Source organism: Nannospalax galili, unplaced genomic scaffold (assembly GCF_000622305.1).
Source record: "Nannospalax galili isolate Female #2095 unplaced genomic scaffold, S.galili_v1.0 scaffold2019, whole genome shotgun sequence".
Classification (NCBI taxonomy): Eukaryota; Metazoa; Chordata; class Mammalia; order Rodentia; family Spalacidae; genus Nannospalax; species Nannospalax galili.
In genome coordinates this window covers 560,189-575,623 of record NW_008342625.1, presented here as the reverse complement: position 1 = coordinate 575,623, position 15,435 = coordinate 560,189, and the positions used below count along the sequence as shown (strand labels likewise).

The 15,435-nt window shown below is 43.7% G+C and overlaps 1 protein-coding gene across 17 annotated transcripts in view; it reads left to right on the top strand.

The window, feature by feature from the left end:
* Eif4g3 (eukaryotic translation initiation factor 4 gamma 3) overlaps window positions 1-15,435 on the top strand; it is a 327,817-nt gene that overhangs the window by 262,999 nt on the left and 49,383 nt on the right. For all 17 annotated transcript variants that reach the window (XM_029566179.1, XM_008838616.3, XM_029566184.1 and 14 more), the window contains 2 exons: window positions 13,690-13,836; window positions 14,276-14,512. In XM_029566179.1, coding sequence (XP_029422039.1) covers window positions 13,690-13,836; window positions 14,276-14,512 — 384 coding nt within the window. The remainder of the gene's footprint in view (window positions 1-13,689; window positions 13,837-14,275; window positions 14,513-15,435) is intronic.

Sequence of the window (15,435 nt, the reverse complement as noted above, 5' to 3'; positions counted from 1 at the left end):
GTTTTGTGAGATGGTCTCCTTGTAGCCCCAGCTGTCCTGGAACTCACTGTGTAGACCAGGCTGGCTTGGAACTCACAGAGATCCACCTGCCTCTGCCTCCCGAGTGCTGGGATTAAAGGCGTGCGCCACCACACCTGGTGGAAATTTTTTTTTTTAAGGCAGGGTCTCCCTGTAGCCCCAGCTGGCCTGGAACTGGCTATGTAGATCTGGCAGATCTTGAACTCACAGAGATCCGCCTGCCTTTGTTTTCCAAGTGCTGGTATTAAAGGTGTGTGCCACCATGACCAGCAACTAAAATTTGAACTTTAAAATTAAACTTCATATTCGGACACTGCAGCTTGTTAGGTTTATAACCTTAGAATTGTTACTAGAGTTCAGTTCCCCAGCCTGAAAGTAAATGGACAAATAAAGAGAATAGTGACTGATCTCTTTAATCTTCTAGTTTTTACTCCAGAAAATAAGGTTAAGTCATACAATTTATGGTATCGTAAGGATAAAATTAAATGAGATTAACTGAGTTCCTAGCTGAGTGTTTTGCCCATAGCAAGCCATAAATAAATTGAAGTTGTATTTGTAGTGGAGACTGGGTGGAGATCATGGAGGTCTCTAATGCCAGCTGTGAATGAGCATGCCCATGACGGACCCATCTGTGTAGCACCTGCCACCTTACAAAATGGGCAGCTGCTTCCTGTGCAAGTGAAAAGCATTGTTAGCGTCACTTTCTTGAGTCAGAAAGCTAAGGCTTTGGGGATATTCCTTACCCAAGGTCATGTGACTAGTAAGTAGCATTGTTCAAAATGAAGTCCAGGGCTGTTTAGCTCGGTCACTTCTCATATTACCTTCTGGTATGGGGTAGCTATCTAGAAGCAAAGTGAGTTTTTCTCATGGCCTTTAGTGCTGCTCACAACACAGGAATAGAACTTAGGTCTTCTGAACCACACTTCAGTGCACACTCCTGATTTGTGAATTTTCTTTAATTCTATAAATTTTATTTATTATTATTGTTTGTGAAGGGGCACTATATGTGTGTAATGTGGGTGCACATGTGCCCAGGCTTAAATGTGGGACGTCAGAGGAAAACTTTCAGAAGTTGGCTCTCTCCCTCCACCATGGGGTGTAGAAATCAAACTCCGGTCATCAGGGCAAATGTTTTTGTCTGCTGTTTTCATCCAGCATATGTGACAAGACCAGCTTTTTGTTTGTTTTTGTTGGTCTTTTTATTTATTTGCTCTAATTGAATTATATCATATAAATTGGTTTTCAATGTGGTTTTTTTCCCACTTAATGCTTTGGTTAGCCTACTTGGTCATTATAGATAGCTGTTTCCTACACTTTTTCTATGGTTGTATAATATTTAATAATATGTACATACCATAATTTTTAAGTCCCTACTCTTCATTTCTGTGTTTAGTTCTGCTTTTTTGCAACTACAAGAAATGTTGCAATAAATGTCTAAGAATACTTATCCCAGATGGACACGGTGGCCCACACCTACAGCCCACATGAGGACTCCAAGGAATCTCAAGTTTAAGATCAGTCTGGGTTATATAGTGAGACTGTATCCCAAAAAAAGGAAAGGAAAGAAGGAAGGAAAGGAAGGATGAGAGAAAGGGAAAGAAAACAGGAAGAAAGGAAGAACATTTTCCCTTATATTTGGGAGGTTTTCTTTCAGTACAAATTCCCCAAAGTTGTATCACATACTAAAGAAAACACGCTTTTTTCCTTTCAAAATATTTGTATAACAGATATATTGGCCACAGGAGGGAAAAAAAACCTCATTTGTTAGATATACCAAATTTCATGATCTGTTCTCTTCGGGCCTGATTTAATGAGGCTGAAATTAAATGGCAGCAAGGGAACAGAGTCCTAGCTTCCTAGGAGAGCCCGAGTGCAAAGCTGAGGAGGACACTGAGGGGATAGACAGTAAGAACGTGGAAGCCGTGAGCCACCTTGGTATGCAGTGGCGGACAGCAAAGAAGCCCTGCTCCAAGCCGGAGGCCAGGATGGCAGCCGAGGTTCTGCTCCGACCTCCACACATGGGCAGTGGCATGTACACACCTGCACTCACAAAGCATGTACATGAAAACATTAATGAAGTTGTACCAAATCTCTCAGCCTGAGTTGGCCTCAGAAAGGGGACAGTATGACCTCATTTAATGAAGCTTTGTAATGTGCAAACTGAAACGGTTAACTCACTAAATATGTCACAAAATGTGCATTGGGAATAGTAAGCATCAAATGTGAGGTAAAGGAAGAAGAATGAAGTTAAGAAAAGGCAGTTTTCACATTGTCAGCATTGGGACCTCTGCTAAAAATGCAGGAGGGAATTCATGAAGGCAGCTTCACAGGCTCGCCACAACAATTTGAACAGTCTTGAAGAGGGGCTGGAGAGATCCTCTGTCACGAAACGCTTGCTGCAAGGACCTGAGTTCAGATCCCAGCAGCTGTGTCAAAAACTAGATTTGGCCATAAGTGCTCTTGCAACTCTGGTGCTGAGGGTGGGATGGGAGACAGAAGGAATGTTGGGGCCTGCTGGCTGCCAGTCAGCTCCAGGTTCAGGAGAGAGATTCCATCTCAGGGGATAAGTAGAGAGAGATATAGAGCAGGACACTTAAGGCCCTCCTTAGGACTCCACATGTGCATGCACGCACCTGTGTATATACATTTGTCACACACCCATACGCCAGAAAAAAATCATTTAACAAAATGTTGAAGGTATCCGAGATATAAAAGAAATTGAATTACTAAGACTAAGTCCTAGTGAAGTGGGAAAACCTAGAAAGTAAAATTTGCAGTGTAGTTTCCCCTTGAGGAAGCAAACAAGTCATTGCCACTTTTCAAGGTTTGCTGGGACAGGGCCCCCAAAATGTGTGATAGATGTTCTAGTATGTCCTTCTACATGGTTGGCTAGCATCCCAAAGGACTGAATGCTTAGAAAAAGCATCACCCAGATACAGGCTTGTTCTCACAAGAACTGTAGTTTTAACATCAAATCCCAGTTCAGTTGGGCTGATTGGGATTTCAGATGGTAACCCCTCAGCTACTTTCCAGGAGCAAGAAGAAATTGTTCTTAGGGACTCATTCAGATTATTTCTGTGCACAATTTTCCAAATCAGATTTACAGCACATAATTGGAACTGTCCAGCTGCACAAGAAAAATAAACACCGTGAGTGACAAAAAGTGGAGACCAGATGGTTTCGACAATGGGCGCAGGCCTTTAGTGGCTGTGCACACTGCATTTAGGCTCATGAAGACAGGGCCATGTAACCAGAAAATGCACCAAAGGGCCAAATGAGAAATCTAAGAACAACATTGATTTGTTTGTTTGTTTATTTGTTTTTGTCTTTTTGAGACAGGGTCTCCCTGTAGCCACAGCTGGCCTGGAATTCACTATGTAGACCAGGCTGGCCTCGAACTCACAGAGATCCACCTGCCTGGGATTAAAGGTGTGCGCCACCACGCCTGGCCCACAACAACATTATTTTTATAAGATTTAAGAAATACTTTAATCCCAGCACTCGGGAGGCAGAGGCAGGCAGATCTCTGTGAGTTTGAGGCCAGCCTGGTCTACATAGTGAGTTCCAGGCCAGCTGGGGCTACAGGGAGACCTGTCTCAAAAACAAAACAAAACAAAACAAAAAAACAGAGCGGGAGAAAGAATTTAGTGCATGGACTGCTGAACTGGAAGGTGGGCCCATAGAAATATCAAAGAGAGACCAAAAGTCAGAGAAATTCCAAGGAGAGGATTCAGGTGCAGATAGTAATTTTAAGAGGCTATAGAATGAGACATGGAGGCATGCTTGGGAAGTAGAGACAAGATCAGAAAGTTCAAGGCCAGATTGGCTACATGAGACCCTGTCCCAAATGGCACAAATTGGGCTGGATCGTTTTTGCGTGTTCATGCAGGGACAGTGAACCTGAATGAAGATCGCATGGACAGGAATAAGGTTCAGCAAAGGAAGCCAAACCCAAAACATGCTTGCTTGCTTGCTTTTTAGCCGAATCTTGTTCTGTATTTGTAGCCCAGGGTAGTCTTGAACTCACTGTGTAGTTCAGGTCAGCATTAAAAACAATGCCCCTGCCTCAGTCCCCCCAGGTGCTGGGATCACAGGGGTGGCACCACACCCAGACACACAGATAGTCTTCCCTGTCTTGTGCTGTGCCTGGTTGTGTTGGGAGGGATTTTCTTTATCATATTTCATGGTGCAGAAGTTTAGCAAGACATAAAAACAGAACAAAAGAAAAGTCCACTGAGGAGCTTGAAGCTACAGCCACATGCCCAGAATGTCCATATTTTGGAGGCAGAAACAGGAGGAGTGCCATGAATTCAGGCCAGCCTCGTGAACATTGAAGTTTAGTGTAGACTTCTACCTGTAACAAGTTGAAACAAAAAACAAAGCCAAACAGAATACCCCAGGAACAGTGTGGACTTTTGAACTTTGCTGTTGCTTAAAACAAAAAATTTCAAACAAATATGGGCAGATTTTAAGATTTGAACGATTTGGGCAGTGAATACATTGAGTTGGTGCCATATTATTTTGTAGTTTATAATGAAGCTGAGCCAATTCATTTTCAAGATGACAATGTTGGGCTGGAGAGATGACCCAGCAGTTAAGAGCACTGGCTGCTCTTGCAGAAGACCGCAGTTTGGTTCCCAGTACCCACATCATAGCTAACAACTGTAACTCTACTTCCATGGAATCCAGTGCCCTCTTCTGGCCTTCATGGGCATTGCACAACATGGGTGCACTCACATACATGTAGGTAAAACCATCATATGTGCCAGCCTCTGTACATAGCATTTTCTAGGACAGCCAGGGTACATAGTTGTGGCAGTTTCTATGGAAGCTATAGTACTGCAATGCTTGAATAAAAACAACCTGACTCTTAGTATCCACTTTAGCCAGAGGGGACCCAACTGCTCTGAGCACCTGTTACTTCAGACCACTCTCAGGAGCCTTGCTCCCAGAGAAGAACTCATTCTTCCTTTTATTGAAACAGTATATCCAGCTTGAAATGGAGAAATGAAGGTGGACCTTACCTTGTCCCTCCTAACCCCACTGATTAGAATGGCACACACCACAGACAGACATCATCAGTTTAATCCCCGGTTTGCAACACAAATGGTAATATTCATATTCTTATTGCTTCCAGTGAATAGCCTGGCTTTTTCCAGTGCTTTCTCGATATGGTAAACATGTACACATATGAGTTCACACAGTATTCTGGACCAAGGGCAAGGAAGGGTCATGAGAGATTAAGGCTATAGACTTTAGGTCAGAAGAGGAGCTCCAGGCTTAGTAGGCTTGTTAAGATTATATTTTTGGTTACATTGTTTAAGTAAAAGTCTTTTGTCCAGAACGTGTCTATATTGTAAATGTCATCCACACACACAGTGAGACCCTGTCAAGGGAGGGTGGGAGAGAGGGGAGATTGATTGATTAATGCTTCTGTACAATACTTTTTCTCCCAGTTCATCTAGAAATGACTAGAGAAGCCTGCAAGACCCTCTTTGCAGATAATAAAGGATTTTACTAGAATTTAACACTCAAGACCCTGTGAAATAAGTGGCAAGTGGGGAAAAAATTGAAGAGAAATACCCTGTAGACAGCTGCACCTAAATGCAATTTTTAGGTAGAGGCAGAAGTTTTGTCTCATTTGAGACTAGCCTGGGCTATATAGCAAGATCTGTCTCAAAAATGAATAAATAAACCTATTTGCCCGGCATGGTAGCTCACTCCTGTAATCCCAGCACTCTGGAAGCATAGGCAGGAGGATAGCTGGAAATTTGCAGCCCTGTGTTGTATGTGCAAGGGAATCATGGCTGAATGAAAGAGTGAGCACTTGGAGCCAGGTATAGTGGCACACGCCTGTAATTCCAGGGCTTGGGTGATAGAAGCAGGAGGATCAGAAGTTCAGGGCCATCAGCCGATAGCCAAGCTCTAGACTAGCCTGTGATACATAAGAGCCTGCCTCAAAAAGAAAATCAGAAGAGAAAAAATGAAATAACCAACTTGAAAGAATTTCTCTCAGGACTTGTAAGAATTTCTATTGTATTCTGTCTCCTCTTTGGCAGGTACACAAACCTCGAGCATAAAGAACAAGACAGCTGGGTGTGGTGGAGCACGCCTTTAGTCCCAGCACTCGGAGACAGAGGCAGGCAGATCTCTGTGGTTCAAGGCCAGCCTGGTCTACATAGTGAGTTCCAGGTCAGCTGGGCTATAGGGAGACCCTGTCTCAAAAAGACATGCTCTGTGTCCTTTTACAGCTTAAAGCAAAACATGAAAAGAATGATGTGATGGAGAGGAAAGAGCACATACGTGGGGGGTGGGGGGACCACAGACAGTTAATCATACATGGGAAACCACGTCTGCTAGTGCACACCTGTCATCCCAGCACTCAGGAAGCTGAGACAGGACAGTCATGAGTTGAGGATCAGCCTGGACTATAGAAAGATTCTCTTTCCAACACACACACACACACACACACACACACACACAAGTATGTGGCTGGTGGAGGGATTTGCACCTTGCGCAGTGCACTACAGAAGTAGCTTTGGCTTTCTTACCTGTGCTCATCCCTCTGCACATCTCCTCTCTGGGTGTAGCTGGTAGAGATGCTTTTTCTCACTTGTGTTCAGCAGATGATTACTGGTCAGGACACAGACCTGAGAGAAGATAGTGGGTTGTTGTAGACCGAGGAGTTGCATTTGAAAGATTGGCTGGTTTTTTGTTTTTGTTTTCTTTATTTGTTTGGGACAGCCTCCCTGTAGCCCCAGCTGGCCTGGGACTTGCTATGTAGACCAGGTTGGCTTCCATCTCACAGAGATTTGCATGCCTCTGCTCCCAAGTGCTGGCATTAAAGGCATGTGCTGCTGCACCTAGCTGATCGATTGCTATTCACGTTTCAGAGTAATCTGAACGATAAGGCTGGTTTTAGAATTAGCACAGAACTGTTATTTACTTGCATTAGACTAGTTATTGTAAAGACTTTTACTTCAGACTAGCCTATGCTTTGTGGGAAAATGATTGCTGGGCTACAAGTTAACACTACTAGCCTTTGTGTTGAGACAGCACTGAAAATCATGAACATGGTACACAATCGTCCTTCCATTTTCTGGGTGTATTTGAGTACAGTAATTATCACACATCCATTCATGATTCTCTCAAACTTGATCCTTTTGGAGACAGAGGTCCGTTCTCCACATTTAACATGTAAGTCAGCAGTACAAGTCCTTTACTTACAGGAATTGACTACCTGACAAACACTCATGTTCAGGATTGTTGACTGACATCCATGTGGACAGCCTTCATCTCACTAAGTAATGCAACACTGTCAGTTTACAATTAAAGGGTAGAAATTTTTGTAAATCCTCCTTACCAAGAAGCCTTACTAGAATGTTTCTGATGACGGCTTTGCTCCTTGAGAATAAAAAATCATCTCTTTACCCATAAATAGGCATGCTAGCACATGCCTTTAATCCCAACACTCAGGAGGCAGAGGCAGAGGTAGGCAGATCTCTCTGAGTTTGAGGCCCATCTGATGTACATAGGGAGTTCTAGGCAGTTGGAGCTGCATATTAAGATTAAAAAAACAAAGCGCACATGCCCCTTGCTTCTGCTCCTGGGCAGCTGTGAGGTGACTGTTGGCAAAGACTGTTCTGCTGTCATGTCATCTTTGCTCTTGTTCTTCATGACACATTTGTAAGTATCTGCCTTGTCCACAGTTAGGAATCCAGTGTCTGTGTCCCCATCAAAAGACATAGTTTGAGGCTGTAGCTCTCAGTTTGATGGTGGACGTGGGGCCTTTGCCAAGAAATTGGGTTTAGGTGAGATCATGGTGGCAAAACCTGTGATCTGGTTAGTGCTTGGACTTGAGGAACAGACAGTAGAGCTGCTTCTGCTGTGCAGGAATGCAGTTAGAAGACTGCTGTCTTTAGGAGGGTCCTCAGCAAGAACCAGATGAGCCAAACATCTTGACTTGGGACGTCTCCATCTACAGAACTGAGAAAGACATGTCTGTTGTTCAGGCGCCCAGTCTGTAGCATTTTATTGTAGCAGCCTGTGGGACTTCATGCTCTCCTCCCTCATGTTCTGTCTGAACTAAGTGATGTCACTGCATTTCCTGACCAACCAGTGCCCATCAAGTAGTACTTGTTGATTTATTAATATTATAATCCTGTTGATTTTATCCTTTCTTTCTTTCTTTCTTTCTTTCTTTCTTTCTTTCTTTCTTTCTTTCTTTCTTTTTTTCTCTTTTTTTTTCTTTTTTTTTTGAGACAGGGTCTTCCTGCAGCCACAGCTGGCCTGGAATTCACTATGTAAACCCAGTTGGCCTCAAACTCACAGAGATCCTCCTGCCTCTGCCTCCCAAGTACTGGGACTAAAGGCATGTGCCACCATGCCTGGCCGATTTTATCATATCTTAAGAACTAAAGAAAGTGCTTACAAAATGATTCAATGAGTAAAGACACTTGGTGTGCAGGCCTAGCCACCCGAGTTCAGTCCCCAAAGGAAAGAATCAACTCCCTCAAGCTGTCCTCTGACCTCCACTTCGAATGTGCTTGATCCCCTCCATGCATATACACACACAAACACAAAATAAAGGCAATAAAAATTTTTAACTAAAATTTACCATGAATCACTGCTCTCAGAGATGACCTTCTTACTACCCTGTTTCCACAGCCCTGTCATCGTCTCCAGAGGACATGAAGGTCATGTTCCAAAACAAATCTTGAGGCAGCTATGTAGCTAGACAGCCTCTCCTTGAGGGATCGTTCTTTCTAACATGTAGTAACTGTTTTAATACTTCCCTGGGGAATGTATCTAAAAACACATGTTCTTTATGCCCCACACATGAAAATTTCCTTGACCTTCTTTAGCAATAACAAATGCTCACTCTTGTTTTCTTCTGATTCTTTCCTTACTGCCTCGTGAGCTAACATTATATTCTCTCTTTGATAACTATTATTAATAATTTACTCTTAATTTTTAAGCATAAGCCTTTTACACATGGCCTCACCTGTTATGGCTATATTTGTTGTCTCTTGGACCCTAACTATGTACAGGCCACTAGTCTTTGCTTTACTATATAGTTTTCTCACCAGTCCTAACAGATGTTATCTCTATTTGTGAACGAAACAGATTTGGTGAAAACTAAATAATAGCCTAGCCAATGTTACTTGGCAGTGCCAGGCTTCCAATTATCCCCAACCACATCAACAGCTGTTTTTCAGCATCTCTCACTCTGTAGTCATTATAGTGTCTTATAGATAAAGGGGCTGAAGCTCACTGAAGTCTTAACATCCTGGTTGCGACTTTACTGTGATGCATTAAAGAGCTCCCACACAGTATTCTTCACTGCATCCCAAAGCTGCTTCCCCTGTTGGATACAGGCACTAAGCCTCTCTTATTTTAGATATTGAAACTGAAACTTGGTTTTAAAAAATTGCCTTTATGTATATAGCAAGTGGCAAACCTTTGGATCCTTGACCTAGCCATCCTTACACAAAAGGAGTTAGAGGAATTCCTGAGAGTCTTCCCCAGGGATTGCAGCACAGCTTTCCGCCTTTGGGCTGGGGCCTTCACCCTTGCCTCATCTCCGTTTTTAATTTTGTTAATATTTATTTTTATGTGTGTGTGTGTGTGTCTCTGAGTGTATGCCACGTGTGTGGGGGTACCTGTGGAGGCCAGAAGGGGTGTCAGATCCTCTGGAACTGCAGTTACAAGCAGTTGTTAACTGCCCAGTACAGATGCTGAGAATCAACCTTGGGTTCTCGGGAAGAGCAGCAAGTGCTCTTAACTGCTGAGCCACATCTCCAGCTCTCCCTCATCTGATTTCTGTCTCTTCCTATCACCTAAATCATTGAAAGTTGCCCTTTTTTTTCATTTTCCTGACCTTTGGGGATTGAGGTAGTTATTTTGACTCTATCCTCTTACTGTGTAGCTTGGATTGTTGTTTTCCACATTTTCTACATGTGATACAGGAAACAACCGATTAAGGGCTGAGAGCGTGTGGCCCAGGTTCTACCCTCACTTTTTTTGTGCATGAGGGTGGGTCTTTGAGACAGAGTCTCAACCGTGTAGCTGAAGGTGCAAGTGCTGGGAGCTGGGCTGAGGGTTGGGCAGCACCAGGTACCACCAGGCTGTCTTTCCCGATTCAGTCAGTTTTGCGCTTTATGTAGTGGATGCTGGTAGATACGTTGAGAAGCTGAGTCGGGCCCTGTTTTACTTGTCTTCTTGTACAATAAATTGGATAAAAGTAGGAAAATTTAGAACCTTGAGATAGTTCTAGAATCTTGTCACATTAGTATTCTCTTATACCAGCCTGTTGGGTGTACATTTTGGTTGTGCTATATTTCTTAATGCATCGTCATGGGTTTGGTGTCCTATAAAAGTCATGGTCTTTCCGGGCGTGGTGGCGCACACCTGTAGTCCCAGCACTTGGGAGGCAGAGGCAGGCAGATCTCAGTGAGTTCAAGGCCAGCCTGATCTATATAGTGAGTTCCAGGACAGCTGGGGCTACAGGGAGACCGTCTCAAAAAAACCAAAAAAAAAAAAAAAAGTCATGGTCTTGTTATGACTTTTGCTTTGGAAAATCTTTCCTTTCATATAACATTTCTCTTCCTTTAAAAAGAAAGTTTGTATTGTTGTTTAAGGCAGAGTTCCATGTAGTCCAGGCTGACTTCAAACTCACTATGTAAGAATGACTTTGAGCCAGGCGTCGTGGCGCACGCCTTTAATCCCAGCACTTGGGAGGCAGAGACAGGCGATCTCTGTGAGTTCAAGGCCCGCCTGGTCTACATAGTGAGTTCCGAGACCCTGTCTCAAAAAAACAAAAAAAAGAATGACTTTGAACTCCCGATCCTCCTGTCACCACCTTTCAAGTGTTGGGATCACAGGCATGTGCCACAACAGGTGTGCCCACATTTCTCTTCTTGAAGGCCTGGAGTAGGCCTGGCCACAGTTGCTTATATTTGTGTGACCTGAACTTAAGAGGGTTATAGTAGTTTTTCTGTATTTATCTGAAAATTTAGTTCCTGATGTTTCCTGCTTCCTGAGTTACTGTTTCCTGCTGGATGTATGACATAACATCTGCCCCTGGGTTGGTTGGAATGTAAGTTAAATGATCTTTTGTACATTGCAGAGAGCATAAGCACGTTTCAGCATCACAGCTCTCAAGAGTCCTCCCTCTAGTTAGGATTATTGTGAGCCAGACATGGTAGCATATCTGAGATGGTGAAGCAGCAGGATCAGGAGTTCAGGGCCAGCCTGGACTATAAGAGATCCTATCTCAAAATTAAATAAATAAAAAGTAAAACCTACTGTGGTACTCCCATAACTCCTGTGAGCACAGGCAGGAGTTTCACTGCAAGTTCCAGGACAGTCAGGGCTATCTAATAAAAATGGGTTTTTTTAAATTTCAGTTTTTATTATTTGTAATTATTTGAGTGCATGTGAGTGTATACATGTGATGCAGACACCCAGCAAGGACAGAGTCATCAGATCCCTGTGTAATTACAGGCAGTTGTGAGCCACCCAATGTGGATACTGGCAGTGTGGCTCCTTTACATGCCTAGTCTATGCCCTTAACCTTTGAGCCATCTCTGAAGCCTGAAAACATTTTATAAATGCAAATATAGTATATCCTAGGCTGGGGATGGAGCTCGATGGTATAGTACTTGCATAGCTTGTATGAGGCCTCGGGTTCAATCCTCACTACAGCCAAAAAAAATAAATAAATCAGCTTGTTGGGCTAGCATACACCTGCAGTCCCAGTGCTGAGGTAGAGGAAGCAGCAGGGTCCAGATCTGAGACCAGCCTAGGCTCCATAATGAGTTCTAGGCCTGCCCAAGCTACTGAGCCCTGTCTCTAAAACAACAGCAAAAAACAGAGAACTTCTTATTTTTAATTCACTCAGCCTAGGGCCAGACTATTTATTATTTCAGGCATGTTACACGATTCAGCAGGATTTCATCTGTGAAAGAGATTATTTTTTTTAGAATCAGTGTTACAATCTGCTTTCTTTGGTTTCTAGATACGTTCATAAGAACAGGTCTGTGTTTGCATGTAAGTAACACCAAACACATAAGCTATAGTAGTTTTTAGAAAGCAGTTATGATTGGGTGTTGCTAAAACTTGAGCAAACTCTGAGCATTTGCCTCTACACTGCCTTCCCATCCACTCTAGTCTTTCTCGTGTCAGATGTTTCAAGAATGACTGATCATCAGGCCAAACTTGAAGAAAATTACTCTTTTGTCACATAAGAAAGCTAGGTGTTCTGGCACATGCTGCAGGAGGCTGTTAGGAAGACTGCAAATTCAAGAGTAGGTTGGGCTACATAGCAAGTTCAGAGCCATCCTGGGCTACATAGTATGATACTCCCTCCCAATTAAAATACATAATAAATGCACATCCTCCTGTATTGAAGATCTTATTGAGTACTAGCTTTACAGAGTTAGGACCTTCTCATAAAAGGTGTATCAAAAGTCTTCAAATGAAATCCTCCTCCACCTCTCTCTCTCTCTCTCTCTCTCTCTCTCTCTCTCTCTCTCTCTCTCTCATGCATGCAAAGATCCCACCTTCTATTAAAAGTTTTCCCTTGGCCATGAAATTTTTCCCTGTCTCAGGGCTAGAGAGATGGCTCAGCAGTTTAGAGCACTGACTGTTCTTGCAGAGGACCCAGGTCCTATTCCCAGTACCCGCATGGTGGATACAAACCTTCCTTAACTCCAGTTCCAGGGGAATCCAACACCCTTTTCTGAACTCTGTGACATAGGTGCACTCACGTACATGCAGGCAATACACTCATACACATAAAATAAAAATAATGAAAAAAGAAAAGAAAATTTTCTCTGTCTTATGTTTATTTCTTTAAATTAGTTTATTTAAAAGAAGAAAAAAGAAAGAAAGGGGTAGGGTTCTGCCTAGCATGCACATAGCCCTGGGTTTGATCCCCAGCACCACAAAGAACTCAGAGTGGTAGTGCGCTCTTGTAATCCTAGCACTTGCAGGGTGGAGACAGAAGGATTCAAGGTCATCCTCAGCTACAGAGCTAGTTTGAGACCTGCCTGGGATACATGAGACCCTTTCAAAACATAAGTAAAGAGGTGGTGAGATAGCCCAGTAAATAAAGGTGCCTGCCACACAAGCCTTATGACCTGAGTTCAATCCCTAAACCCATGGCTGGAGGAGAAAACCAACTCCTGAAAGTTGTCCTCAGGTGTCCACACGCTCATCATACCAACACACAATAATAATAAAGTGTTAGCTCTTCTTAGTTTAAAAAAAGTCTAGGTATGGCCGGCCATGGTGGCGCACGCCTTTAATCCCAGCACTTGGGAGGCAGAGGCAGGCAGATCTCTGTGAGTTCAAGGCCAACCTGGTCTACATAGTGAGTTCCAGGACAGCTGGGGCTCCAGGGAGACCCTGTCTCAAAAAAGACAAAAAAAAAAAAAAAGTCTAGGTATGTGCAGGGTCATTGCTTCTAAGTCAGCCAAAGCCTAACCATAAAAACAGAGTTCGTGTGTGTGAGACTGTGTATCTTTTCTGCATAAGATACAAAGATACCTTTCCATTGCATCATGGGGATGACTGAAGCTAAGCTGTCTGCATTTTGTGGAATGTCTGCCTGTGTTTCATTCAGCATTCAATAACCTGCTGCCTTTGCATTTTCCTATCTGGCTGCAGCTGAAAGTTCCCATGACAGACAAGCCTGGCAACACAGTGAACTTCCGGAAGCTGCTGCTAAACCGCTGCCAGAAGGAGTTTGAAAAAGATAAAGCAGATGATGATGTCTTCGAGAAAAAGCAGAAGGAACTCGAGGCTGCCAGTGTGGTGAGTACTTTCACAGAGAGGCACTATGCACGTCAAGTAGAATTTTCATATGGCCTGTTACCAGCACCCTAGGAGGACCTGTGGCCTTTTTTAGGGTGTGTGTGTATATGTGTATGTGTGTGTGTGTGTGTGTGAGAGAGAGAGAGAGAGAGAGAGAGAGAGAGAGAGAGAGAGAGAGAGACTTCTGCCATATTTTAGTCTTAAGGAGAATGCTTTAGTCCCTTAACTTCCACATATTAGGGGGTCTTAATCCTCCACCCCAAGAATTCAGTCTCACCTTGGACTTTTGAGAGGGTGCTAGACTCGTGGAGTCTGGGTAGATGCAAACTTTTCGTTGTGGTTCTTTTTCTGAGGAGTTAGGCCCATCAGTGCTGTGTCAGGTTCTCAGATGCCATGAGCTCCAGCATCTGAGCTGCTGTCACTCCTTCCTATACCACAGCCAGAGGAGAGAACCAGGCTGCACGATGAGCTGGAAGAAGCCAAGGACAAAGCCCGGCGGAGGTCCATCGGCAACATCAAGTTTATCGGGGAGCTCTTTAAACTCAAAATGCTGACAGAAGCCATCATGCATGACTGCGTGGTGAAGCTGCTGAAGAACCATGACGAGGAGTCCCTGGAGTGCTTGTGTCGACTGCTCACCACCATCGGCAAAGACCTGGACTTTGAGAAGGCCAAGGTAAAAAGCCAGAGACTCGGGAATCCTCCGTGGGGTCTTGGTCAAGAACCGGAACACTTAGGCTGTCAAGAAAAGTGCTCCCTCTTGTCCCACAGGCTCTTCACTCCACTCTTGGCCCATCTCATTTTCTGTGTTTGATTTGCATGCTCTTTACTCACTTTTATTAGAGTCACAGGTGAGGAGAGTCCCAAATCATATATGTATCACTTGTGGATCCTTCAAATTGTTGATCCCGTCTCCTCTTTGTCCACCGTAACCATTTCATAGCACAGGGGAAGCAGAAGAATTAAGAGGCTACTACAGGCCAGGCCTGAAAACGAGGTGAAGTGAAGCGCTGGTTGGAGATGTTTCTTTTGTGACAGGGTCTCACTTCAGATCCAAGGACTCGAGATCCTTCTAACTGAGCCTCCCATCTTTCTGAGAAGATGTATACACCCCCACGCCTGCCCCTCAATACCTATCCTAAGTGTATGGACTAATTACTGAGATGGTTATCTAATCACTATATAAGAAAGTATAGCCGGGCATGGTAGTGCACTCGGGAGGCAGAGGCAGGCGGATCTATGTGAGTTCAGGACCAGCCTGGTCTCCATAGTGAGTTCCAGGACAGCTGGGGCTACAGAGACACTGTCTCAGAAAGACCGAAAAAAAAACCAAAGTATAAAAAGTTCTTTAATGCGCTGGGCATGGTGGCGCATGCCTTTAATCCCAGCACTGGGGAGACAGAGACAGGCGGATCTCTGTGAGTTCGAGGCCAGCGTGGTCTACAGAGTGAGTTCCAGGCAGCTGGAGCTACAGGGAGACTCTGTCTCAAAAAGACCAAAAAAAAAAAAAAAAGTTCTTTAATTCAAATATAACATGATACTGTCCAAAATAGGAATATGAAATTTAGAAATGCTTCAGAGAAATAATGTTAGAAATAT